The sequence below is a fragment of the Oreochromis niloticus genome, linkage group LG16 (genome assembly GCF_001858045.2).
Source record: "Oreochromis niloticus isolate F11D_XX linkage group LG16, O_niloticus_UMD_NMBU, whole genome shotgun sequence".
Classification (NCBI taxonomy): Eukaryota; Metazoa; Chordata; class Actinopteri; order Cichliformes; family Cichlidae; genus Oreochromis; species Oreochromis niloticus.
This window is the reverse complement of record NC_031987.2, coordinates 3085044-3111590: the sequence shown is the minus strand read 5'-3', so window position 1 is coordinate 3111590 and position 26547 is coordinate 3085044. Positions and strand designations below refer to the sequence as shown.

At 40.8% G+C, this 26547-nt stretch overlaps 1 protein-coding gene across 1 annotated transcript; it reads right to left on the bottom strand.

The window, feature by feature from the left end:
• Window positions 1-24044, bottom strand: mrasa (muscle RAS oncogene homolog a). Its single transcript, XM_003443339.5, has 6 exons — window positions 23875-24044; window positions 8893-9156; window positions 7976-8129; window positions 4863-4962; window positions 4430-4509; window positions 1-2783 (listed from the first exon to the last, which is right to left on the bottom strand). The coding sequence occupies exons 2-6, from the start codon at window positions 9083-9085 to the stop codon at window positions 2684-2686; spliced, it is 627 nt and encodes a 208-aa protein (XP_003443387.1). The 5' UTR covers window positions 9086-9156; window positions 23875-24044; the 3' UTR covers window positions 1-2683.
• Between the last annotated feature and the right edge of the window lie 2503 nt (window positions 24045-26547).

Below are 26547 nucleotides of genomic sequence, written 5' to 3'. Positions count from 1 at the left end.
TACTGTTATTTTTTTTATTGAAATATAATCGACCCCTGAGGCTAGAGAAGGCGGCGACAGATTGTGCCTCGTCTAGCTCCTCAGTCTGACACAGCCAGTTAGAACACAACAGACCTGCCAAAAAACACGTTACACAACTTCTGAAAACTCCTTTTTTTGTAAACCAAATGTAAAAGTTTCCACTTTCATTCACTTACAAAGTTTCAGGATGTATAAAACTGAAATCAGTTACATAATTTAAACAGAAGCTCTTCATTTACTCACGATCGCCCTTTCAGGATTCCTCAGCGATTTTGATCAACCCGAGAAAGGCAGCAATCACTAAATGTTTCTGGACAAAAAACAGATACCAGCAGGTCGTTCGCTTAGTTTAGCGCGAGCCTCACCAGGAATTGGAAAATTTCTGGGACCCAGTAAAGCAGAGGTCCTTATGCCTTTCCAGCTCAGGACCAAACAGGTTTTTCATCTTGGTCCAAAATATGAGACTCAAATGTGAAGAATCTCCAAGATAAACTCAAAAAAAAAAAAAAAAAAAAAAAAAAAAAAACAGTGGGGAGCTTTTTTTTGTCCAGGTCTGGGACACACTGAGGTAACAGACAGTAATAAATTATTTAATTCCTTATAAAACACACAAGATTCATATCGATTCATATCAATAATACAAAATGGTATCAAACACACATGATGCAACATTTTCAAACACATTCGGTTTTTTCTTCTTTTTTCCTGGAGTCTGTTGGTTCTGTAATAGCTGGAGTCCTCTGGAAACTCTGAAGCGTCCCTTGAACAGTAGATGTCAATCAGTACTGTCAATGTTGTATTCCTCCTTTTGCAGAGGTCGATTCCCACTTCCACGCTCAGGTGAATTTGTCATTTAATAAATGATTTTTCACAGGCAGCCTTCTTAAATTCAAAACTGAATACCGCAGAACTTTAAAAAAAAAAACAAAAAACAAAAAAAAAAACACCCTTTTGAATGTTTTTAGTCCCATCCTAGTTTTAGTCTGGTACAATCACCACGGAGGCAACAGGCACACAGCGTTACAACACCAACCAGCTCACTTCATTTTCCCATTTTTACATTCAGACGTTGTTACCGTGCTCCTCGTTTTGATTACTGATTCAGAAAGAAAACGACATGCCAATAGGAAAGTGAGAAATCGTATTAAAAGTGCAAAAAAACCAAAAGAAAAAAGATGCACTCCTTCCTTCAAGAGTCCGTATTCATCCAGAGAGCAAAGTGTCAGCTGAAACTTTAGTGCGTTAACAGTACGAGCCATTTCGTAGATTATTAAACTGTACATTCCTATCCACCCCACGACCATGAGCACCGATTCACTGAGTGTGTTGTTGCTTCTAGTGTGCAGTTTCCCTACACCTACCGTGGTCTGTGGCTAAGCTAACATGGCTTTCAGCCCTGGGAGCGCCGTGCCGCCGACACGTTCCCAGGTTACCGTTTTTACCCCCCTTCACACAGATTTATCTTATGACGTAGTCCTGAATTCAGCGGTGCAGTCTGAACAGCCTCTAGACTGAAATAAAGTGACATCACATGGTTTTGGTTAGTGGCCAGTGCCAATCACGAAGCTCTCGTTATCCCTTATTCTATTTCATTAAGACTTTCCTGGAGATCTTCTGTAAAACAGCACTGAATTTGTTTACATTGCCACAGTTTGTTAATATCAAATATAATTATATTTTTCTGTAATATTTTAGCTATAAAAACATGGGAGGAAAAGAAAAGTATCAGGACAGCTGATCGTACAGTACTTAACAGATTGCACTCGTTACATCACCGACGACGACTGAAGAGGCAACCGAACCAACCGTCAAACACTTAGAGACAAAGTGGCTCCTGGTGCCGTCTGTTTACACGTGAGAAACTAGTCCCGCATAAGAGTGTAAACAAGGCCTTTAACAGATCAGTGTCGTCATGCCAACTGGTCCCATTATTCTCCTTTAACAATAACAATCACTTGCTGATCTGCTCGTAGCATTCACTGACAGATATGACACGTTTCTTTCACTTGCTGCCCTCCAAACTGACATTTCAAAACCACATGACCACAATGTTCACGCTCACTATACTCACTGGGCTCACCGTCCACTTATCGACGACACTGCACAACATCTATTGTCACCACTCTCGGCTTCGTCCACTCTGCAGAAAGAGAACAGAGATCCAAAGCCGGCCTATCCGGGCATCACATCAGAGCTTTTCCCACCGGAATTGAAGGTGCTTTTCCTTCCCTTGCTCAAGAGGACAAAAGGTTCCAAGTCCAAGGTGATTCTGACCTCTGTCTTTCCCGGACAGTTTGTCATCTTGTGCCACGTTTCATAGTTATCTAATTTATGAATTTACTATGTATTTCAGGGACGAGTACAGATGGGGAGAGGTTGTCAAAGAAAGAAGAAAAACCTTTGAAAAGGACCATATAGTGAGGGGGGCAGGCGTAGCACTCAGTCTGAGGCATCGCGAAGGGCCGAGTCCAACATTTCAGATCGATTTCATCCTACTGGATCCATTGAGTCATTCCTCAACCAACCCCCAATCCCTTTTGTGCTCCAGTAGTTTGACCACTGCTGGGGAGTTCCCTGACATCCAAAGGTTTGTTGGTGTGCGTGTGTGCGCGTGTGTGTGTGTGCGCGAGTGTGTGATAGATGATGGAGATGACGAGCTTGGTCACAATATGGCGCAGTGGAACCTGTGGGAGGCCGTGGAACGCTCCGCCCTCCACTTCATCTTCTTTTTCTTCTTCTGGTTTCTCTCTGGGACCTGTTGTCTGCAGGCAGCAAAAAGAGAAGAAGAAAAGGCATAAACCTCTTTTTTAATAATCTGAAAGCAAAACTTTAACTTTGTACTTTATAATTATCTCAAATAAATGATCATTTTTCTCCAGCTCAGGAAATCATTTTAATCTCCAAATTTTACCCACAAGGTCAGTTTCCAATTTCCATTTCTGACGCCGAGTGGTGGGAATCAAGTTTAAAAACTACTTCTTTATCGTTAAAACAGCAGATAATTGCAATGATCACCCTGAACTAGTACATTACGCCCCTTTAATAAAACTCTTTTTTATAACCTTTGCACTGTTTTTACTGTGCTCCAGGTTTGTTTGTCTAATGTTTTCCTGTTCTCATGTGTCCAGAAAAGAGACAGAGCTCAGTCCACTGCTATAAAACAACCCATAAATCAATGCACTGGCTCTTGCCAGTATATTAAGATTAAGTATAGCATTTCATGAGTGCTCATTCTTCTGTAAACCTCCCTGGTGACTGGATGTCTACAGTATGACCACAGGAGGGCAGTGTTGATTCATCGAGCTCCAAGTGTGTTGCAAGGGAAGCGTTTTCTCATGAGTCAGCTACAAGCTGGCAAACGCACAATGAGAGCTTTCCACAAGTCTAGTAATCTTTTTTTTTTTTTTTTTTTAAACAAAAGGGCGAGAAAACGCACTGATCTACTGCTGTGTAACGAGCACGAAGCCCCGACACCACGAGAGGGATTACTTGTCGCCCTTCGGAGTGTTCGGCCAGACTTATAAACAGGATGTGACCACATAGAAAACATGTACATAAACCAAATTCTTCTGAAATTACACGGGTCAAGACAGGAAGTGGCTTTGGTCTTGTTTCCCCCCCACTTTTTTTTTTTTTCATCCTTCCTAAAAACACTTTCACAGTCCAGCGTTGCGCTGCGTTGCATCACTTTAGCTTTCAGCTTTATGGCCAGTTGATGCATTTTTACTGTTGCTTGATATGAGATTTCAGCTGCTCCAGAGTTTTGAGGTTTTCTTTGCCATGCCGTTTGTTATAGGTGACTGCAGATCGGCCCAGACTCCTTTAATTAGAGCTGCATAGTCATGTTTGCACATTGTGTTTTGGTATCGTCTTGCAGAAAAAAAGGAATGCCTCTTTGATCCAAAACCCGTTTACCAAGTTTATAATAACAGCACCATCACAGATGTGCAGATTAGCTATGATATTCAAACTAATACACCCTCCACACACCTTTAGGACAGAGCGCTGTTGTCGGGAGGATTTTGTAAAAGGCCTCTGTCAGTGCGCCCCAGGGCAGCTGTGGCTACAATGTAGCTTGCCATTGCCAGTGTGTGAATGTGTGAATGACTGAATGTAGTGTAGAGCGCTTTGGGGTCCTTAGGGACTGAGTAAAGCGCTATACAAATGCAGGCCATTTACCATTTGTAAAAGAATCTGAAATTAGTGTCTTGTAAAACAAACCTCACTTCATCTTTAATGAGACGGGAACAGTTTTAACCTGCACTCACAGTCGGTACCATGATTTTTGTAGTCAGTTCCATCTGTTTTAATGAAGTGCTGCCTTTCACACAGTGGTGACCCATCTTTACATAAAGTGCACCCCCATCCCAGTATATTTATTTCAAAGATCTGAAAGTCATCAGGTTACCTTATAACACGAACCAGTTCATGAAAGGCTTTGTCCACGTTCATTGGGGGGTCCTTGGCACTGGTTTCAATATAAGTTATCTGAGGAAACAAATATGAAACATGAGCAGCTCAGTCAAGTGTTTAAGTTTACAGTAATGTACAGTTTAAGTCTGTGATGGTTCTGAAAGACCAATAATGATTAAGTATTAATCACATTCAGAACTGTTGCCCGTCTAAACACAAGCTGAGAAATAGCAGCTTGAAGGCCTATAAATGCCATTTGCTCGTTTCCTTGAACGCTGGTCTTTTCTACCCCCGTACACTGCCTGTGTTTATTACAGACTAACATGAAAACGTTCAAACCTAAAGCTTTACATAATTCAAAAACCCCGATGCTGTTTGTAGGCGGTAATAAGTCATCAGGGACATGTGCTTAAGGAAAGACTACTTACATTATGCTTTGCAGCCATCTCCTGCCCCTGGTCAGTTGTGACTTTTCTTAGGTGGACCAAGTCCACTTTGTTTGCGACCAGCACCATGGGGAAGGCCTCCCTGAGACGATAAGGACACAGAGTCGAGATGCAATGCATCGCTGTATTACTGAATATTTTATCGATGCGTACAGATGTTTCAAACAGCCTTAAATGCTTAGTCATAGGAGGATATGACTAATTCTCACTTGCATTTGAAACGCTAACACACTAAAAAACGTGCCATGTTTAATTTGGGATAAATCAGCTGCTGTTGAGCGCCACCAAATATTGACAGACTCCAACTCGGTCAGTTCTGGGGTTTTTTTTTTTTTGGTTTTTTTTTCCTCCATTTCCTGCGTGTGACTCAGTTTTATTTGTCAGTCACAGTCGAGAACTGACGACGACAGATTTCAGCTTTGGAAATAACTGATGTTCCGTCGGTGTGTGAGCAAGAGCGAGGAAAGGAGGAGACCTTTATCTTCAACCGCCCTTAAATCACATGATAACCATACCCGTCAGCGCGGCCCGAGTCAGCGAGGGCAAAGTTTAGTCTTTAATGAATATGATGAACTACTTCCTCTTTTTCTTTTGCTATATTTAACAGAGTGGTTCACACAGACTTTCAGTTGAAATTTTGGTGCTTTCCGAGACTGCTCGTATAGCTTTTGCAAACAAACCTTTTGAACTGCGTACCCTTTGTGTTAATAAGGGCACACTAGGACAGAGACAAAGACGCTCTGTAAGGTAACGTGTGCCTTAAATGGAAAGGGGAACCTCATCAGATGCTACAGTGGCTTGCAAAAGTACTCGGCCCCCTTGAACTTTTCCACATTTTGTCACATTACAGCCACAAACATGAATCAATTTTTATTGGAATTCCAGGTGAAAGACCAATACAAAGTGGTGTACATGTGAGAAGTGGAACGAAAATCATACATGATTCCAAACATTGTTTACAAATAAATAACTGCAAAGTGGGGTGTGCGTAATTATTCAGCCCCCTTTGGTCTGAGTGCAGTCAGTTCCCCATAGACATTGCCTGATGAGTGCTAATGACTAAATAGAGTGCACCTGTGTGTAATCTAATGTCAGTACAAATACAGCTGCTCTGTGACGGCCTCAGAGGTTGTCTAAGAGAATATTGGGAGCAACAACACCATGAAGTCCAAAGAACACAGCAGACAGGTCAGGGATAAAGTTATTGAGAAATTTAAAGCAGGCTTAGGCTACAAACAGATTTCCCAAGCCTTGAACATCCCACGGAGCACTGTTCAAGCCATCATTCAGAAATGGAAGGAGTATGGCACAACTGTAAACCTACCAAGACAAGGCCGTCCACCTAAACTCACAGGCCGAACAAGGAGAGCGCTGATCAGAAATGCAGCCAAGAGGCCCATGGTGACTCTGGACGAGCTGCAGAGATCTACAGCTCAGGTGGGGGAATCTGTCCATAAGACAACTATTAGTCGTGCACTGCACAAAGTTGGCCTTTATGGAAGAGTGGCAAGAAGAAAGCCATTGTTAACAGAAAACCATAAGAAGTCCCGTTTGCAGTTTGCCACAAGCCATGTGGGGGACACAGCAAACATGTGGAAGAAGGTGCTCTGGTCAGATGAGACCAAAATGCAAAACGCTATGTGTGGCGGAAAACTAACACTGCACATCACTCTGAACACACCATCCCCACTGTCAAATATGGTGGTGGCAGCATCATGCTCTGGGGGTGCTTCTCTTCAGCAGGGACAGGGAAGCTGGTCAGAGTTGATGGGAAGATGGATGGAGCCAAATACAGGGCAATCTTGGAAGAAAACCTCTTGGAGTCTGCAAAAGACTTGAGACTGGGGCGGAGGTTCACCTTCCAGCAGGACAACGACCCTAAACATAAAGCCAGGGCAACAATGGAACGGTTTAAAACAAAACATATCCATGTGTTAGAATGGCCCAGTCAAAGTCCAGATCTAAATCCAATCGAGAATCTGTGGCAAGATCCGAAAACTGCTGTTCACAAACGCTGTCCATCTAATCTGACTGAGCTGGAGCTGTTTTGCAAAGAAGAATGGGCAAGGATTTCAGTCTGTAGATGTGCAAAGCTGGTAGAGACATACCCTAAAAGACTGGCAGCTGGAATTGCAGCAAAAGGTGGTTCTACAAAGTATTGACTCAGGGGGCTGAATAATTACGCACACCCCACTTTTCAGTTATTTATTTGTAAAAAATGTTTGGAATCATGTAGGATTTTCGTTCCACTTCTCACGTGTACACCACTTTGTATTGGTCTTTCACCTGGAATTCCAATAAAATTGATTCATGTTTGTGGCTGTAATGTGACAAAATGTGGAAAAGTTCAAGGGGGCCGAATACTTTTGCAAGCCACTGTATCTATGACATCTGAGGCAGAATTTACTTCACAACATTTCAGTTCTTTGTCTCCGTTTGGACCCAACATGACACCGACAGCCCTGACTGCACATTTATGACACCGTCTGACAGTGTAATGAGACATTTATACTGAATGAGATTAACAGTATAAATGAAAGGTTTAATAAAATAAACTACATACAACTTGCCTGCAACTTTCACACAGTGCAATGAACGTGCGTGGCACCAGTGGTTTCAAGCGTTTCTCATGATTAAATACCTTCTCAGGTTGCTTGGCACCATGTTAGCAGTAACCATCCTCTGAGGACTTCTGACACCCTCCAGTCCAGCCAAAGCCAAGAAACAAGTTCAGTCACCACCACACTAAAAAGTGATTCTCTCCACCCAAAAAATACTATCCTCTGTGCTTTCATGTAAGACACTGTAGAAAATGTCCACACTTTTCCAACACACTTAGAAAAGTGTGGACAGTTTAAACTGCCTATATATGGATAAACAAATGCCTTTAATGCACTGATACAGTAAGCTCACCTTGCATTCATTTTTTTCTCTGCATATGTATAATGTTCAGCTGATAAGGCTCACTATCTTCAAAGCCATGTTTTAATAACTAGCTGCAAAACTCGCTCCAAGATAAACAAAGAAAAGAGGGGCTGCAAAAGACAGAAAATTTTATTTTGTTGTCCAGGTGTGTTTATTTTTACTGCTCCTACCTGTCTTTGACCCGTAGTATGAGTTGATGGAATCGGTCAACGTGTTCAAAGCTGGCCTTGTCCGTCACCGAGAAGACGATCAGGAAGCCGTCTCCCGTCCTCATGTACTGCTCCCTCATTGCACTGAACTCCTCCTGACCAGCCGTGTCCAGTACTGTGTCCATGTCGGGAGAAATGCATTAATACACTGAGAAGGGTCTCAGGGCTCTTCACTTAAATCACACAAGTACACGACATACTCCCCGAGCACCATCTGATGCAAGGATCGCACTTTGAACATGCATATAATCATTAAAAATACATCAAAACAAAACTGATCCACACACAAACATCAGCAGTATTTAAAATGTGATTTTTTAATCAGAGCCACTGTGGACGTCCTGTCACTACAACATGTGAGTTTTAGTTTCATGCCCCCCCCCCAGCACAATCGCTGCACACTGGGAGAAAGACATGTGTACATCTAAGGGAGTCTGTGGGTCTTGAGTGCCACTTTCATGGCTTAGCTACACGCTTGCATAACAGTCGCATCAAAAAGTAACATTTTCTCTTTGCAAAGGTCAGAAGTTCTCTTAGTTCATAAAAGACTGAACATATTCAATGATAGAAAAATTTAGAAATGATCCATTTTTCCGGTGTTTTTGCATGCTTTAAATGTAAATTGAGTAATTATAAAGGGAAAGGATAAAATTATGGAATTATACACAGTTTCTCTCACATGGAAAAACCACAGCTGATGTTTTATATAAAGCTCAGTGTAGACAGCTGCCACAGGATTGTAATTACAGGCGAAAGAAGAACAATAACAAATGTTAACTTGTGGCACGATGATGGATGTGTTGTGTTGACTGAAACAAAAGGAGGAAAAAATAAGAAGCATAGAAGATTTACGAGCTGTCTGGTTCTTTGGAACTCACCGTCCAGTATGGCCCACTGTCCGTCTATTTCTGTGTGTTTAAGATACGAGTCCTCAATCGTGGGATCGTAGTCTGGCACGAAGATCTTCTGGAAAAACTGGATGGTGAGGGCACTCTTCCCGACACCCCCATCCCCCACCACCACCAGCTTGTACGTTGGTAGGTTGTCACTTGGCACGGCGCTGGTTGCCATGGCTACCCTCTACAGTGGCAGTAAAGGTGGGAAGTAGGATAGCAGGTGGCTGACGAGACGCACCTGGCTGGCTGAAATGCAGAACCAAGTGAGGGAGACGAGGGATTGACAACAAAGAGAGGGAGGGAGGGAGAGAGAGAACAAGCCAGAGATGTGTTAAGATTTTTATTCCCCCCCAGGCTGGTTTTACATCACCATGGAGACCGAGCACAGCCAGTAGATGTAGATCAAAGCAGAAAGAGGAAAAACAAAGATGGGAAAACTAGAGCAAGAGAGGCCAAAAGGCAGAGTTCAGCTCAGCTCACGCTGGATTATTTTCATAGCCGAGTAACAGTAAGTTCGTCCCAGAGCTGCACCCACCAGAGAAACAAGCTCAGCGGCATGTGGTCACGGGCTGAAAGCCCAACGCAGCGACAACACAAGGTGGATTTACACATCAGTGGGTTACAGCTGGGGCTGGGAATCGTCACCGATTTTTATTATGATTCAATTCTGATTCACAAGCTCCCAATTCAATTTGGACTCAAATGATCAGAATTATAATATTTCTGCCTCAGTACATATCTATATTTTTATATCTATGTATAAAAACAAAGCTGACACAGCAGATGACTTTGTGTCAAAGTAACCAAGGATAAAACAGAAAAACATGAAGATTTTCCTGGCCTGGCTTTTTATAGCAGATAATTATATTACAATATTCTGCAGTAGTTAAAAAAAAAAAAAAAAACACTGGAAAAAAAACAAAAAAACAAAACCATGAATCAACATATGAACATTGATTCATTTAAGCAGCATCAGGTAGAGCAACGTTACAGAGGTTTCATTAGAGACAGAACTAAACGATTTGCAATTTGGCAGAATATTAAAACGTTTAAATTGCTTTAGTATTGAACAGCAGAAATGAGGCTCTCTTGTAGAGTGGTGCGCATAATAAGCAAGCGAATAATGCAGAAAACAGATTTTTGATGGTCAGCTGGGGAGGGAGGGAGGGGGGGGGGGGGGGAGAGAGAGAGAGAGAGAGAGAGCGCGCTCTATGCAGGAAGTGTGATTTTATCACGTTAGAAGCAAAACAGCCAAAGTAAGAGAATTCATGACAATGTTTATCAAACGTGAAGTTTGGATCTTCTTTTGCTGCTGGTTCTGTGAACTTTACAGTGATGAAACCTGCAGCTTTCAACCCAGCCCTAGTTACAGCACTGTGGTTATGTCCATCTTTTATATACAGGTTATGGATGGAGCAAACAAACATTTAACACGTTTCTTTATTTAAATTTCTGTAAACAGAAAGACAAAAACATTATGAAACTAAATGCAGCTGCACGTCCTTGACATGCCACATGTTGTTTCAACACATTTAATGACATTTACTTGTTTACATGTCTGCATCCCAGCCACAGCTTTTCATCAGAAAATTGCAGTAAACTGATAAAAGTGCATGCGACGCAGGCATCTAGAGCCTAGGTTTTCAGCACACTTCTTGTTGAAGCTTTGATACCTAGTTTAAACTCATTTCTTCCTTCTTTATTTCAGGCAGACGAGTTTCATTTCTTTCTTCCACTTGACCTCTGTTATTCTGAAGCCGTCTGAAAACTTCCAAAGAGTTTCTTCCCCTGACTCATAAACAGGCCTCTGGATGTGCATCACAATAAACATGACTGCCTTATTTGACACACTTGTGCATTTTCCACTTATTGTTGAAAAACAAACATCTATTACATATCAAAAATCAAAGCTCCATTAAATAAATGAAAATAAAATATCTATATCTATAAAAACAAATCATCACAACATAGGCGGGGGGGGGGGGGGGGGGGGGTGTTTCCTTTGCAAGCAGCTAAAACCACAACACAGGAAAATCCCTGCCAAGCAAAATACTTCTGTTTCGAATTAAGAGCTTTCCTCTAAAGTACAAAACAAAGAAAATGCTGTCATCCTGGTGCTGCGTGAAACAGACGACCATTAGAGTGTGTTAGAGCTGGGCGATAAAACGATAACGATATGTATTGCGAAATAACTTTTTCTCGATAGAAAAATTTAACTATTGCGATAGACCTCATCTCTCTTGTCCTCTTAAAAAAAAAAAAAGAAAAAAGAACAGCCAATCCAAATTAAGTAGCACAGAGCCGAACCAATCACAGCCGCAGCGTCACGTCACATGACTTGTTACGTACAGCACAAGCGCCAAGGCGCACATGTGTATTTGGTTTTGCAGCCGGGCCGCCCAGGTAATGAAGGAAATGAGTTTGCCGACTAGAGAAAAATCAACCGAGAGCGTGAGCGAAGGTTACCGAAGAAAAAACAGATGATGGTTCCAATGCTGGAGAGATTGTCAACCGGAAGGGCCACAGAAGTTCCGTAGTGTGAAGGTATTTCGGCTATTTCAAGTCTGACAAAAAACAGAGTAGCGTGCACTGTAAATTGTGCCAAAAGCAAGTCTGGATATACAATAAAGCGGTGCATGCTCAGTCTGACTGAAAGCGCTAATTCGTCATTCGGCTTTTGTCAGACTAAAGTAACTGTTAAAACTGTTTGAAAAGCTAAGCTATACAACAAGGAGAGATTGATGCTACGTCCACACGTACCCGGGTATTTTTGAAAACGCAGATTTTTCTATGCGTTTGCACCTTTCGTCCACACGTAAACGGCGTTTTCAGTCACTGAAAACTGAGATTTCTAAAAACGCCTGCCAGGGTGGATATTTTCGAAAACTCCGTTTTTGCATTTACGTGTGGACAAGAAAAACGGAGAAAACGCAGCGTCAAAGGTGTGCGCCTTTTTTGACGTCACACTGTGCGCCACGTTATTGTTTCGGTGAAATGAATTTCTACAATACTGTTAATTGTACTCTCTGCAGTGTTTAAATGCTTACATATACACACATAGTTACTGTCCCTCCACACATACGACTCAGTTCTGTTTCTATGCCCCATATTTGTTTACTATTTCCTACCGAGGCTTCTAAATGGTAAAATGGTAAATGGCCTGTATTTATATAGCGTTTTCTAGTCCCTAAGGACCCCAAAGCGCTTTACATATCCAGACATCCACCCATTCACACACACATTCACACGCTTCTAGACTTCTGATTGGCCAACATTTCTACACGGTTAGGACTATATCGCCACCTGTTGCTTTGGCATGTTCCTAGCAGCGTTTTCCTTCATTTCTGCGTTTACGTGTGGACGGGATTATTTTTTAAAACGAAAACGGAAAATCTCCGTTTTCAAAAATACCCGTGTACGTGTGGACGTAGCCTGAGAATTTCCTTTTAGTTCTCAGTTTATTTGATATTGACAAAAGTTAGTCAATTTTGTCTGTTCTTCTGTAAAACGACCTAAGATTTATTTTTAGAATTAAAATTTTGTTTCTAAGTGGAATCGACAATTTAGTCTGTTTTGTTTGTTCTATTTTGAAACTTAAACGCTTTAGCGGCTGCCTTTTCTGTAGTTTACAATATTTGCCTTTATCTGAAACTGAAGTCTCATGTTCCTTAAGTACATCTACCCTGTTGAACTTATTATGGGAAATATTTTAATTAAAACAAGCTGCTAATTATTTCACATTTTACTTGTGAGCAACGGCACATTTAAATCTTACAAATATAGTTATTTGGCTTATATCGTGATATATATCGTTATCGCCTGAAATGAAAAAAACATATCGTGATATGAAAAAAATCTTATATCGCCCAGCTCTAGAGTGTGTATAAGCTGGCACATTTTAAATCTAAGTGGGAAGCGTTCCTGCGTGTGGTTCACAAGTCAAAACTAAATGAATGACATCGTCTCATGACAACAAAACCACAGAAATATGACGGCTCAAACACAGATGTACAGCTGGAGCTTGTAATTACTCTTTAAGTACAAAAATAAACTTCAACATTAAGGGGTTAAACTGAAGCCTTCTGTGGGAGAGGCGTCAGTGCTCAGTATATCAAATCATTCAGAGGCATTCTGCACTTAAACCACAGGAGAACAGCCTGTTTGCTACTCAGACAGTCGTAAATATAATCTAAGATTATGTGGTTCAAATCAGGCATCGCCTTGTTGCTGGAGCTTTAATATCCACCGTGCTATCTCAGACTGTCGTGGCAGAAAGTTCAGACCACAGCTGTCCTCAAAGCTTCCAAATCTACAAAGAATGAGTCACGAGAGGAGAGCGGGAAAGCGGGTGAGAGAAATCGGAAACAGGAGTGAGGCGGAGGAAGCCGGGCCATACGAGGACAAAGTTGACAGAAATGTTGTAGAGTGGTGTTGAGTCACTGCACAGAGCCGCTTTAGTTCGCTTCCTGTTTTTGGATCGTTTTTGATGCGTGACACTGACTACTCTTAACTCCAGGCATACAATTAAAACAGTTTTTTAAAAATAATCTGAGAGCAGACAAATAATCGCACCACACTTCCTTCACGGAATTAGATCTGCACGGGCTGGAACCAACTTTGCCTCATCATTCACAACACCCAAATTACAGCCACAGTCAGCCCAGACGCTTCCAACCTTCAGTCCAACCCAGAGCCATCGTAAGCTTGGAGACGTGTGTGATAAAGTTCATCTGGGGTGACCAGAAACAAGTCGATCACAGGGACCGCTCGGGTCGAGCAGTTTGAGGACAAAGTTAGAGGAGGAAAAGATGAAGACCAATTCAATTCAATTTTATTTATATAGCGCCAAATCACAACAAAAGTCGCCTCAAGGCGCTTTATATTGTACAGTAGATAGCACAATAATAAATACAGAGAAAAACCCAACAATCATATGACCCCCTATGAGCAAGTACTTTGGCGACAGTGGGAAGGAAAAACTCCCTTTTAATAGGAAGAAACCTCCAGCAGAACCAGGCTCAGGGAGGGGCGGGGCCATCTGCTGCGACCGGTTGGGGTGAAAGAAGGAAAACAGGATGAAAGACATGCTGTGGAAGAGAGACCGAGATTAATAACAGATATGATTCGATGCAGAGAGGTCTATTAGCACATAGTGAGTGAGAAAGGTGACTGGAAGGGAAAAACTCAATGCATCATGGGAATCCCCGGCAGCCTACGTCTATTGCAGCATAACTAAGGGAGGATTCAGGGTCACCTGGTCCAGCCCTAACTATATGCTTTAGCAAAAAGGAAAGTTTGAAGCCTAATCTTGAAAGTAGAGATAGTGTCTGTCTCCCGAATCCAAACTGGAAGACCACAGAGAAGCTTCATGGATGTAATAAAGGAGGACATGCACAGGGTTGGTGTGAGAGAGGCAGATGCTCGGGACGAGTGAGCTTTAATAAATTTGCATTGCATTTTCCTCTACGTGCCCTTCCTAATGCAACCCTCCCATTTACCTGTGCTTGGAACCATTACTAGGAGTACACCACCTTGTGACCAACGCCCATGAGACCGGGTTTGTGTGTCATCCCCTCCCAAACCTAGAATCTTTCACATGTCAGACAAATAACCACCACACCATGGAGCCCCAGAATTTCATCACAGGCTCTACAGGTCGCTCTTGCAACTGCTGGTTCTAAAGAAAAAGCATCTGCAATCTTTTAAGAGTGTGCATGAAGATAACCTGCCTGGGATTCATGTCAGGAAAAGGCTTTTCTGTCCAGAAAGAGCATTGGAGTAAATCTGCAATTTGATCCTGAGGGTACAAAGAGCAGGCCTTTTGAAACAGAACAATCAGAGAGTCGTTTTGCCAGTAACTGTGAAGCATGACGATGGGAAATCTTATTGTTCTGGATTGTTTTGCTGCCTCTGAACAGCTCTCAGTCATTGACTCAACTATTCATTTTTTATTTTGGGAAGCATCTGAGGAAAATTTGAGGCCATGAGCATCAAAGCTGAAGTTGAACTCCCGGCAAATCCACACTGGAATGGCTCAAAAGCAAAAAAAGACCCAGATATGAATCTCATTAGAATGTTGAAACATGAGGCACGCGCAGGAAAATCCCCACACAGCTTCAAACTTAAAGGATTTTTCCACAGAAAAAAAAGAAGGAGGAAAAAAAAAAAAAAAAAAGTGTGTCTGCTGATGTTATAAAAGCTGATTTGATGATACCAGCACTGCTAATCTGTAGATACCAAATATTTTTTTAAAATGAACAATTTTAAATAGGATGTACCTTTTTTTTTTTTTTTTTTTTTTTAAAACAAATATTATGCTTTTTGGAGGAGTTTGGGGGTGTGAGCTTTCCTCAACATAAATAAAAGAAATTATCTAAATGGTTCTTGTTGTTTCGATATCATTCCAGACTCTCTTTGGCTAGAAATGAAACAGCTCCAATGTTCATAAAGAGAAATTTGCTCCAAGGTCATTTTATTGGTAACATTAAGTATATGAAATTTTATTGCAAAGACATTAAACCATGCACCCAAAGCCATCCAAATACATATAACACATAAAATTAAAACCAGACTTTCACATTAAAACGAAACCTGCAGATTTATAGTTTTAATTAAACTGCAGCAAGAGATAAAAGCAAAAAAAGAGAAACACATTCACCCACTAGCATCAACACTCCTACCACCCACACACCCATTCCTCCTCCGTCGTACAGGAAACAGCTGTCAGCTGGCTAAAGTCCATCCTTTCCTGCCCAGCACAATGGAGGGAAGGAAGACGTTTCCTTCCTTTGCAAAGCCAAGCCAGGTTAAGCAAAAAATTTCTGAGTCAAATTCCTGATGTTAAAACAAAAAAAAAAACAAAAAAATAAACTCTTTAGTCGTTTAGATGTCTGGCTGGCTGTCAAAGCCACAAAATAGGTGTCTGTTCCACTTTAAAAGCCATCTATGACTGAAGAAACACAAATAACCCCATGAAGCACTCTGAAACCACAGCACACATTACAGCTGTGGTTTTTACACCAGTCATACATTTGGTGTTCTCCATGAAGCCAACTCGCATATAAACCTTATCAGGTTCATCGGGATTTCACTCTTAGACTGTTTGGTGGCATCTCCCTACAACCGCATCTGTGTCTTAGAAAAACAGAATGACAGGTGACAACAGAAACCACACAGAAGACTGTGGAGAATCTGTTTATTATAAACTAGCCAAACCACTTAACCCCAGCACAAAAGAGACAATTAACCCTTTAACCCTCACCTGACTTTTGGACAGTAACATGCATCGAGAAAAGGAGAGTGATAACATGAGGACTAAAATGTTTGATATGTTCAACGGAAGTGTGTTAAATTACAACAAAGACAACGTGTTACAAACCACCCAAAACAGTATCTGCTGACACGTCTGCGTTATCACTTCACTTTAAACAGACTGTACTTGTGTTTTACTCAAACCTGGCATCAGCTGCAGGACAGATGCTAACTAGCCAACTGTAGCAAAATATAATATGATATATGGCCAGGAAACATTAGCATCACAGGTTTTTTTGTTTGTTTGTTTTTTTAAATATACATTTGTCTGTCTGAGAGAACAACGTCGTCTTCGACTGTTTAACTGCCAAGTTAAGTGTTCACATGTTTTCCAATCAGCTATCCGAGGCCCTTCTACTCTCCATTTTTGTGTTTTTCTGAGCAGCTCGCTCACTGGTCAGGTTGTTGTTGCGACAGTCCTCCATCATCTACCTCCTCCATCAAAACCAGTTTTGTCCTCAAAGCTGCAGAGCAGGAGGAGTTCAGGATGAGAGACTGTCTCAGTAAGGCAGCTGGTTTACTGCCTATTTGTACACAGTGACAAAGAAGAAACAAAAGTTGTGCTCAGATCACACATGCATTCCTCTGTGGGAAACCATCCCTGCTGTATTTATAACATTATGATTTTAGGGGAGGAATTATGCAAAGAAAGCAGTCATGCTTTATTATCCTAAAGAAAAGGCAGTGTTTAAGGTTTAACAGTCCAACTCTAACCCAAACTCATGTCACCTTTTTTTGTAAATACAGATGTTAATACAGAGGTGGGCAATTAAGTTTCCCACTGGGCTACATGAGAAAGTCGTTCACTCCTTCTTTAATAGATTCTTTCAAAATAGGACACACCTTTGATTTCTCACTTGTTCTAAAAGCATTTCCTCCCACATTCATTCCAAGTCGATAAAAGTACACCTAACTGCACGTTACAACTACAGTTTTCAGACTCATGTGCATTTCCCGTTACACGAGTCCAAAAATCACAAAATTAAATCACAACAACTGATTTCAGTAAATACCCTGTGGGACATAAACAGGAGCACTCGCTCATGTCTTCACCGAACTCGGCAGCCCCAGCTGACCATAAAATGCCGTTTTCCCCTCAACCCTCACACAGCCAGTAAATCTGCAGCACATCTGCTTACGCTCTGCTAGTGTGTGCATTTACACATAAAATGGATGAAGCTGGTGTGTTTTGAGCCTGATATTCTACCCTCGCAGAAAGTCTCGCTGGGCTCGAGATGTGGCTAGTTGCTGTTGGGAAAGGATCAAGGGATTTCCCTCTTCACGTGGGAACAAAGCAGCTCCATAACTCACAGAAGGAACACAGCAGTGCACGCCCCGGTCTGTACTGTACTGCTGATATCAACACTCATCAATCAGATGAAGTGTTAAACCATAATTCACCAAGTTAAACACACGATAAAGTCCACACAGATTCCACTTTAATGTTTTAACTTATCCATTTTGAAAATTAATTAAGAATAATAATTCTTCATGTTGAAACTAACTTTTTGTTGAGGAACAGGATTCAAAAAGCAGGAAAAGCAATAATTCACCATAGAAAATATTGCAATGGCTGTGGATGAAAAACAGTTTGGAATAGGTGTTTTCATTGATTTACGTAAAGCCTTCGATACGATAGATCACTCTTTACTTTTACAGAAGTGTGAAAGGTATGGTTTAAGAGGTGTTGTACAATCTTGGTTAAATAGTTATTTGAATAATAGGTTCCAATATGTGAGTATTAATAACATGAAATCTAAACTTAGAAAACTTGTGGAGTTCCGCAAGGATCTGTTTTGGGACCCAAGTTATTTTTACTTTATATAAATGATATTTGTACAGCCAGAAATACTTTAAAATATGTGATGTTTGCTGATGATAAACTTATTTTGCCCTGGAAAGGACAAAGAAATTACTGAAAACGGTGGAAACAGAACTCATGAAGTTAAATAGATCAGCGGTCCCCAACCTTTTTTTTGCCTCACGGGCCGGTTTATGCCAGACAATGTTTTCACGGACCGGCCTTTAAGGTGTCGCGGATAAATACAACAAAATAAAACTAGTGCCGGTACCGAAAAAAAGAAGATTTATTCATAACACACGTGAAAAGACCCAGGAAAATCGAGTTAACGATAAAAACGATAACAAAATAACGCTGAAAACTGATAAAAACCCTGAAAAACCACACATTTCACACCTGAGCCTCAACTCTCGCGGCCCGGTACCAAACGACTCACGGACCGGTACCGGTCCAAGGCCCGGGGGTTGGGGACTGCTGAAATAGATGGTTTGGATTTAATAAACTATCATTGAATGAAAGTAAAACAAAATGTATGTTATTTGGAGGTAGTAAAAGTAATATTAAAGTAAAATTGAATTTAAATATTGTTGAAATTGAAAGAGTATATGAGACAAAAATTTTTAGAAGTAATTATTGATGATAAACTTTGTTGGAAGCCCCACATAGAACATGTGAAACGGAAACTATCCAAGTCTATTTCTATTCTTTATAAAACAAGAGATTCTTTGAATAAGAACTGCCTTTATTTATTGTATACTTCCCTTTGTTTGCCTTATATGACCTATTGTGCAGAAATTTGGGGGAACACATAAAACATATTTGGATTCAATTTTTAAATTGCAAAAAAGAGCTATTAGAATAATAAATAAAGTTGGATATAGGGAGTCCACCAACCAGTTTTTTATAGGATCATCTATGTTAAAATTCATGGACATTATATAATCTAAAACTTTAGAAATGATATATCGAGTGATGAAAAATAATGTTCCAATTTGTATTTTAAGTATGTTTAAACTAAGAGATGGAAAATATGATTTGAGGGGGTCTTAAGTTTGAAATAACATTGGTTCTCACTTTAAGTATAGATGTGTGTCAGTTTTGGGAGTGAAATTATGGAATGGACTTAATGATGAACTGAAGAGGTGTTTGTCTTTGTCATTTTTCAGGAAGAATTTAAAAATTTGTATCATACAAGGTTACGGAAATTTGGTTTGATGAATAATTTTGTGTTGATTTAATTTCTTGATCATTGATTTCTTTTCAAACTGTTATATAACTTATTTATCAATGCTATTTATTTTCTTGGTTAAGGATTTGATTATTCCTATGGGGTAAAGGACAGGATAATTATAAGCCACAAGGCTTCAGCCTATTCCTTTTTCGGTTACTGTGTGATTGAGTACTTTTATGTAAAACAATAATCTGTGTTGTTGACCGAAATAAATTTCACTTCACTTTCACAGCCAATAAATCTCTCACACACCACACACACACACACACACACACACACACACGTACGTCGTGCGTGCTTGGAAAGTCAAAGACGCCAACCGGCTGATCGGAGCAGAGAGCAGCAGAGAATAAAGGAGTGCATAAATAACTGCACACAGCAAATGTTAGACGTTAAAGAAAGAAAACTACTTCTATATTAAAAAAAAAAAAAAAAAAATTAAACCCTTAAAACTAACAGCTAATAGCTGAGAATGCCACTACCTCTGATTAGAGATTAGAGTCTATAATCAGCCTGTTTAAAATAACAGCAGTGTGGCTCTCACCTGTTCAATCTGGGAGAGAAAGCACTGCACAACTCCCATCATTCATAATGTGTGACAGTCCTGCCATCTAGCTAAAAATCTAAATACACAAACCTGCTCAGGGACAAAATAATAAACACCAGGCTGCAAAAAAACTAGTGCAAACAGCCAGTGAGTCTCATGTTAACACTGTTAATCCTCAAACAGGGAACGCTAACATTATTAAGGTAATGCCACAGTCCAAGGACAAGCATCACGCAGACTGGTTCCGAACATATCTGTTGCTCGAGCCTTTAATGGCCGAGCGAGCTGCTTGGTTGGTAAAATACACGGCGGTGAGGTAACAGAAGGCAGAACCAACAGAGCAGAAATGGAGATGAGAGAAAAGTGAAGTTACAGCCATGTTATAGCTGGAGGAGAACGGCAATCTGAGGTCAGCTCACAGGTTACGTTCCCACCAGTGAACTGATCCCCCTGGGTGGTGGTGGTGGTGGTGGCTGTGGTGGTGGTGGGGAGCATTTAAGGGAGTGACTGTGGAATAATCACACGGCCAGTCATGTACACTGGGCACTTTAAAATGTTTGTGTGAGACGGACTGGGTGGGAGTAGTTGCAGTACAGGACTTTTCTGGAAAGGGTCATGTAAGGGGTGTGGGGATGCTGGGAAGGATATGTAGTGACTGACACCGTCCAGCCAGGAAGCACATGAGTAATGGTTTTCAAAAGTCTCGGTCTCTGCCCATCAACACCAAAAACAAGCTATGTTTTCAAGCTAAAACTGGCTCAGCACCATTTCCAGAAGAACCTTTTCCAAAACGCTGGACTCGTGCAGACGCAGCAAAAGCTGCACAGAAACATAATGTTCAGCCTCCGTGTGGAGTAAGATGCTATCCCCAAGCCAGCGTCTTATTGCACAGCTGAGACTGCTTCAAAGTAATGATTATTTAAGCAGCAGCAGGCTTTGATAATTACACTTCACATTCAGATGCTTTAAACTCATTCTGGCAGTCGATGTTGTACTGTACGACTGCCTCCAACAGGAACACATCAATCAAAGTCTCCCGCCTTCGTCGCATTTCCTCCAGTAACACACTTCACGCTCAGATCTCCAACACCCCACGGCTGAGAGGACAAAGTGCAAACAGCTCGCTAAATGACTAATCTCATGATTGTAGGTCACAACCACTTAGCAGCCTCTGGTCTCAGAGCATTGTTGGTGACCCTATTTAAACATAAACTGCATAAACAGATGATGTGCAGCCTGAAAAATCCATACATTTTCAACAATGTGTGTCAGTTTGATCCACAGTCAATCACTCCAGTACAAAGACATGCTCCTGTCATAAATCAAATCAGCTCCAGGGCACGGCGGCTTGGTGTTACCATAACAGAGCATGGAAACTTCTGTCAGGGAGCAGCTTTAAATGTGGATGTTTCTGGTGCGTCTTTGTATTGGAAGAAAGATGAACTTTTTAAAATCCTTTTAAAGTTTTGTTTTGTTTTTTTTAATATTTGATTACGAACAGTTTTACTGGTCACTACACTGCATACAGCTCATGAACTAGAAGGGGGATATCAGAAACACATTAAATATAACCTTGTCTGTGCTTTGTGATGAAATTTGTCAATTTGCTTGCTAGTCAATATAAAATGAGTGCATCTGTGACTGTAATGTCACCACCCATTAGTTAGGAAAGTCCTGTTGTGAAGCCTCACAAGTGTTTTCACCATCACGTTCGTGAGGTTTTGAAATCACGTGATAGAGCAGGGAAGTATTTCAAATAAGACTGGGGAAGTGTGGCCCAGGTAGGAACTAAACTGGTTTGGGAAGAGTCATTACATAATAATACCTTGTTAATAGTAATACCTTATTTGCATACCTCACATAGTAAAAATGATGGATATAATGCCTTCCACACGCTTTTGAAGGTGCCGGTGGTGAGTGAGGAAAGAATCCAACTGAAACCAACACAGCCTGATCATCTTTACTGACTCCATTAAGTATCACAATTTACAAAAAACAGACTTCATTTGAAGGGTCCGACGTCTTTCTGAGTCGCCCCCTGCTGGCCATTAACATTAAACAGATTTAAGGCACTTCCACCTTATCAGCTCTTTGTCCATCTAGAAAAACAACATCGGGATGAGCACGTCCCAGTAAACTAAATGTGGAACAGAGTGAGACACCTTACTAATGCTAAGGTGGCTTCAACTTTAAATAACAAATAATGCAGATTACAGCCTCAAACTGCATGAAGTTGTGATTTTTATTTTAATTGTGCAATTCTTCAGTGATGGTGATAGTGTACATGCACACCGCCTCCTCACTTTTACAGTCTCTCTCTGTGTTCTTTACAACTTGGTGGCCACACACAGAAAACAGCACTGTGTATTTTTATCCTTAGAGAGACAATGGAGAAACTTGTAGCTTCTGTCTCAGATCTCCTTTAAACGGCTGCTTGATTTGTGATAGATCAACGCATCCTAAACTTTGAATATGTTGCAGAAACATCTGAACACGCTTATTTTGAACACTGAATTTAAAGACAAAGGATCAGGCAGGAGGTGGCTGTTTGTTTATATTTATTGCATTTTTAGCATTTTCTTTGAATGGCTGCTACCTCAGCCAGGTGCTTCTTATAGAAGTCATTTGATTTTAGTTAAAAGTAAGTAAAATACAACCAACTGTTGAGCATAGTTCAACCTTCTGAATTCTGACCCCAGTGACTTTCAAACTTTATGCTGAAGACACCAAAACTGCAACAACATCCATGACAATTTCGTCTCGTTGGCCAAGGGCACTTTTGAGCACGCCACCTATGATGATTTTGTTTTGCAGTAAGCTCCAGTAGCATATAACCTGTACTTTCACACAAACACTCTTACTTCCTGTGGTCCACATCTTATGTTGGGTCACAGGACACAAAGTTGCTCTCAGAGAGCTCTGACTCTTTAGCTTGCATCAGTTCACTCAGCCCAGTAAATGGAACCCTCAAGCAGAAGTCTGACCTGAACAGGTGTGTGTGTGTGTGTGTGTGTGTGTGTGTGTGTGTGTGTGTGTGTGTGATTTTGGTCTGAGTTTTCTCTACGGAGTCAAGTGACCAGCTTCATCCTCATTATGGCCTTTCATGTACTTTTTGTGCAGTTGCTATCATTTGGGAATCACTGCTGGACCTCATCAAGCATGAAGAATACCGTGTCAATACATGAGAGACGGGGACAGAGGATAAAAGGCTGTGAAGTCCCACATAAAGCTGGACACCTGGTCACTCTAGTCTGTAGCCATCTGAATGCAATTTACCTGCATGAGATGTCACAAACTGTTCAGAAAAAGTCAGAAAAGCATCCAGCACTGTGCCCACCATCATCATCCTCATGAGCAGCAGGGGGAGACGGAGAAGGAGAAAGAGGAGAAGGATTTGGCCTTTCTCTGAAGTTCTGATGAAAAGATAAAGAGGGATCTGTCTCCAGACAGCCTAATGAACTGATGATTTCGCTTTGCTATTAATAGTGGTGTGTGTGTGTGTGTGTGTGTCTGTCTGCAGGCTGACTGGTGCTTCTGAATGATCTCATCCTATGATTTGATGTATGAAGAATCTCTCTGTTCTCTCTGTCCAGCGGTTAAATCTGCACACGATTTCTGCCTCACAGCCGGACATCACTCTGTGTGTGTGTGTGTGTGTGTGTGTGTGTGTGTGTGTGTACACAGCTGCTGAAAATAAAGAAATAGAGTAAAAGAAAAAAGGCAAACACTGTGTTTATGACTCTTCCCTGCTGGAAATGTCTGACACACAGAGCCAGGGCCTGCCTCAGTGAGGACGCCGACAGTAACCGCCCCTGAATAACGGATTTCGGCTGCTTCATCTTTTTCTTCAAGTTTGCACTGAAAAAGGAAATTCCGCAAATGTGATGCGGTGGGTCATACGCTCATTTACAGCGAGCTAATCCCCGCCGACCGCCTGCCGCGCTGTCATTACTCGAAGTAATCCTGTGGCTGTTAGCTAGGCTACAGTAAGTTGTTGGCTTTCGCGTTAACGGCAGATTTCACCCGCGGGAACACCGACGCCCGCATTCACGACCTCTGGTGTCTCACACTCACCTACAACGAGCTTCCCTCTGGCACAACGGCGACGTGTCCTCACACCGACATGTTTCTCCTCATCCTCCAGCTCGACTTCAAACCACCGCCGCCCTTTCGCCTCAGACGGGAGTGAGCTGCCCACATCTGCGAAACAATACACCGAGTAGCTAATCTTTGTATTGCAACAGCTGATGCTAAAAATAGATGCGCCCCCGAAGGGGTGGACAATGGTTTTACTGTTGAGACGCGAAAGGACTAAATGTTGTTTTTCAGTGTGATATTAAATGTGTGTTCATGATTATTACAAAAATATAAGCCCTCTGTCTTTTTCCAAGATGTGTTTCTGGTGTTAAAATTTAGAAAAACCACGAGGCAGTGACGGAGTACCCCCCTTTTTTACTGAAATGGACTCTTCCTTTCTTCAGCGGAATCGTTTAAAGGGCTAGTCCTGTCAAACTGACCGTTCCCCATTTAGGGGAAGTCAAACGGATTAATTAAAGGACTGAGTGTTGATGTTGAAGCTTGTTCGGGGGTCTAATTCGCTTATACATCCACGTATGTGGGCCTATATAATATAATTATATAGAGTATAATATGATATAATGTATATATAAAGTATTAATAAGTATTAATCATGAAGCAAGGGTTTCAAACATAAGACCTGAGGGCCAGAGTAGCACAATTGTTTGGAAAATGTGAATCACGATATAATTTTTGGACATCTAACTGTATTTTCGTAAGGTTTGCAGCTTTTCCTACTCATAAAGACCTCCCCCATTCCCATTCATACTACACTAAAATAGAAATACATGACCAATGAAATGACAGAAAGTTCCAGTTTTTCACTATCTGCTGTAGAAAATTCTGATTTTCACAGTAGACTCACAATAACGCTAACAATGTTTCTTTACATTTTACAATTTGCATTTATTTCTTACAATTTAAGCCCAAAGAGTCGTCCTCACAGACTTCTTTTATTTACTACAGCAGTATTTCTCTATTATGCAAAAAGAACTGAGATGCACTGTTGAAATTACACTTTTTTCTTATATTAAAATATATCAGGGTTTAAATGTGAAATTAAACTTCTTTACACTGACAGAAAGATGAGTTTCATTAATAAAACACCATGTAAAATGAGTTTGTCATCCCTGCCCTGTTTCCCACTTTGTGTCAAAAATTATTTTATAATGTACAGAAAATAAAACACACAATTATATTAAATATTTAAAAAACACATATGTACACATATTATATGATGTCCTATACAGTACTGAAAGTCCTGTTGCATTAAACTCTGATAGCATAGCAACGAGTCAAAACACCAAAACCCTAAAACTGAAGGTGTTACTGTTGCAGCGATGTGCAGGGGTTTGATTGCACGCTTTTTTCTTTTCCATTGCGTATGCATGCCCACATACAGCCTTTTCAGATGTTAGTAATTGGCACTTGCAGTTTGTTATTTCATTATATAATTGTCTCACATGTGAGAATCTCATAGATTAACTTTATTTTTTATTACCAAGTCTTGACATCATTAAACTCCACATTAGGAGACAAGCTGAAAACTGTGATAGAAAATATCAGCATCATCCCTTTTTTTAAATTTATTTTTATTTTTGTATCTATTGATTCATTTACTGAATATTTACTTTGGTAATAATAATTATTATTTAAATAATGACATGAGGTTACACATGAATTTCACCTGTGTCATTTACTGCGTGTATCTGTAACAGTGTATCTGTTAACAGTTTTGAGTGAACATGCACATGCACTGAATCACTCCACTGTTAGCTTGTTTTTGCAAGAGGTCAGTAAAACGAATCGAGAGAACAGGAGCCGAACTGTGCATAAGTGCAATGATAATGACTGAAGATAAAGAATGTGTATCACCGAGAACAGATAATTGCACATGCTCCAAGGTTCATTTCTGGCACATAGACGTAGTAACCACTGTTTGTTTTATAGATTTTTTTTTTTTTTTTAATGACTAGAAGTTACATTTGAGCCATCAGGTTCATTCACAACACTTTGATAAGACACTGCATGTCATAATAAAGTGTAACTCTGAAAGGCAAGGTCTACAGGGTTGTCTAATTTAAACAGAGGCTTCTCATTAGTCGCACTAAGCAGTAGAGCTTAAAAGAGGAAACTTTATACCGTAAGCTTGTTTGGAAGAGGTGAGTGTATGCTCTCAGTATCAACCTGGAGCCAACAAAGAGTAAACACTCAAAAAAGCTAGTACTGTATCTCATGAGAGAGATTGAGGCTAACATTGTTCATGAGTGGGCACGTAGACTGCATATTCAAATACAAGTGTGATTACTGATGGGTCTATTTAGAATAGTAATAGAATAGAATAGTAAAGTAATAAGTGACTTCCAGTAACCCTCAGAAATATGTGTGTGAGAGAGGGAGAAAGATGTAAATAATTCAATTGAAACGAGGAAGAAGGAGCCGATATGCATTTTACCTCTGAAAATAATCAGATGTTAGACATTTTACAACTCACATTACAGTGAGTAAGTGATGGGAAATGAAGTCGTCGCTCTCTGGCAGCATTTCCAGGAAAGCCCATTTAAAAGCATGTACTCACACACACACACACGCACAGCCAACATGCACACACAGTCATTCTTTCCATGTGATTGATGCGGTGGTAAATGTGATATTGAATCGTTTGTTGGT

What these genes read in the sequence shown, in the direction of transcription:
- mrasa (XM_003443339.5), bottom strand. Translation starts at nt 9,085, where the DNA reads ATGGCAACCAGCGCCGTGCCAAGTGACAACCTACCAACGTACAAGCTG. An exon ending in AGATGGCTGCAAAGCATAAT is followed by an intron (nt 4,510 to 4,862) that starts GTAAGTAGTCTT and finishes TTGTTTCCTCAG; the next exon opens with ATAACTTATATTGAAACCAG. An exon ending in GAACTGGTTCGTGTTATAAG is followed by an intron (nt 2,784 to 4,429) that starts GTAACCTGATGA and finishes TGCTGCCTGCAG; the next exon opens with ACAACAGGTCCCAGAGAGAA.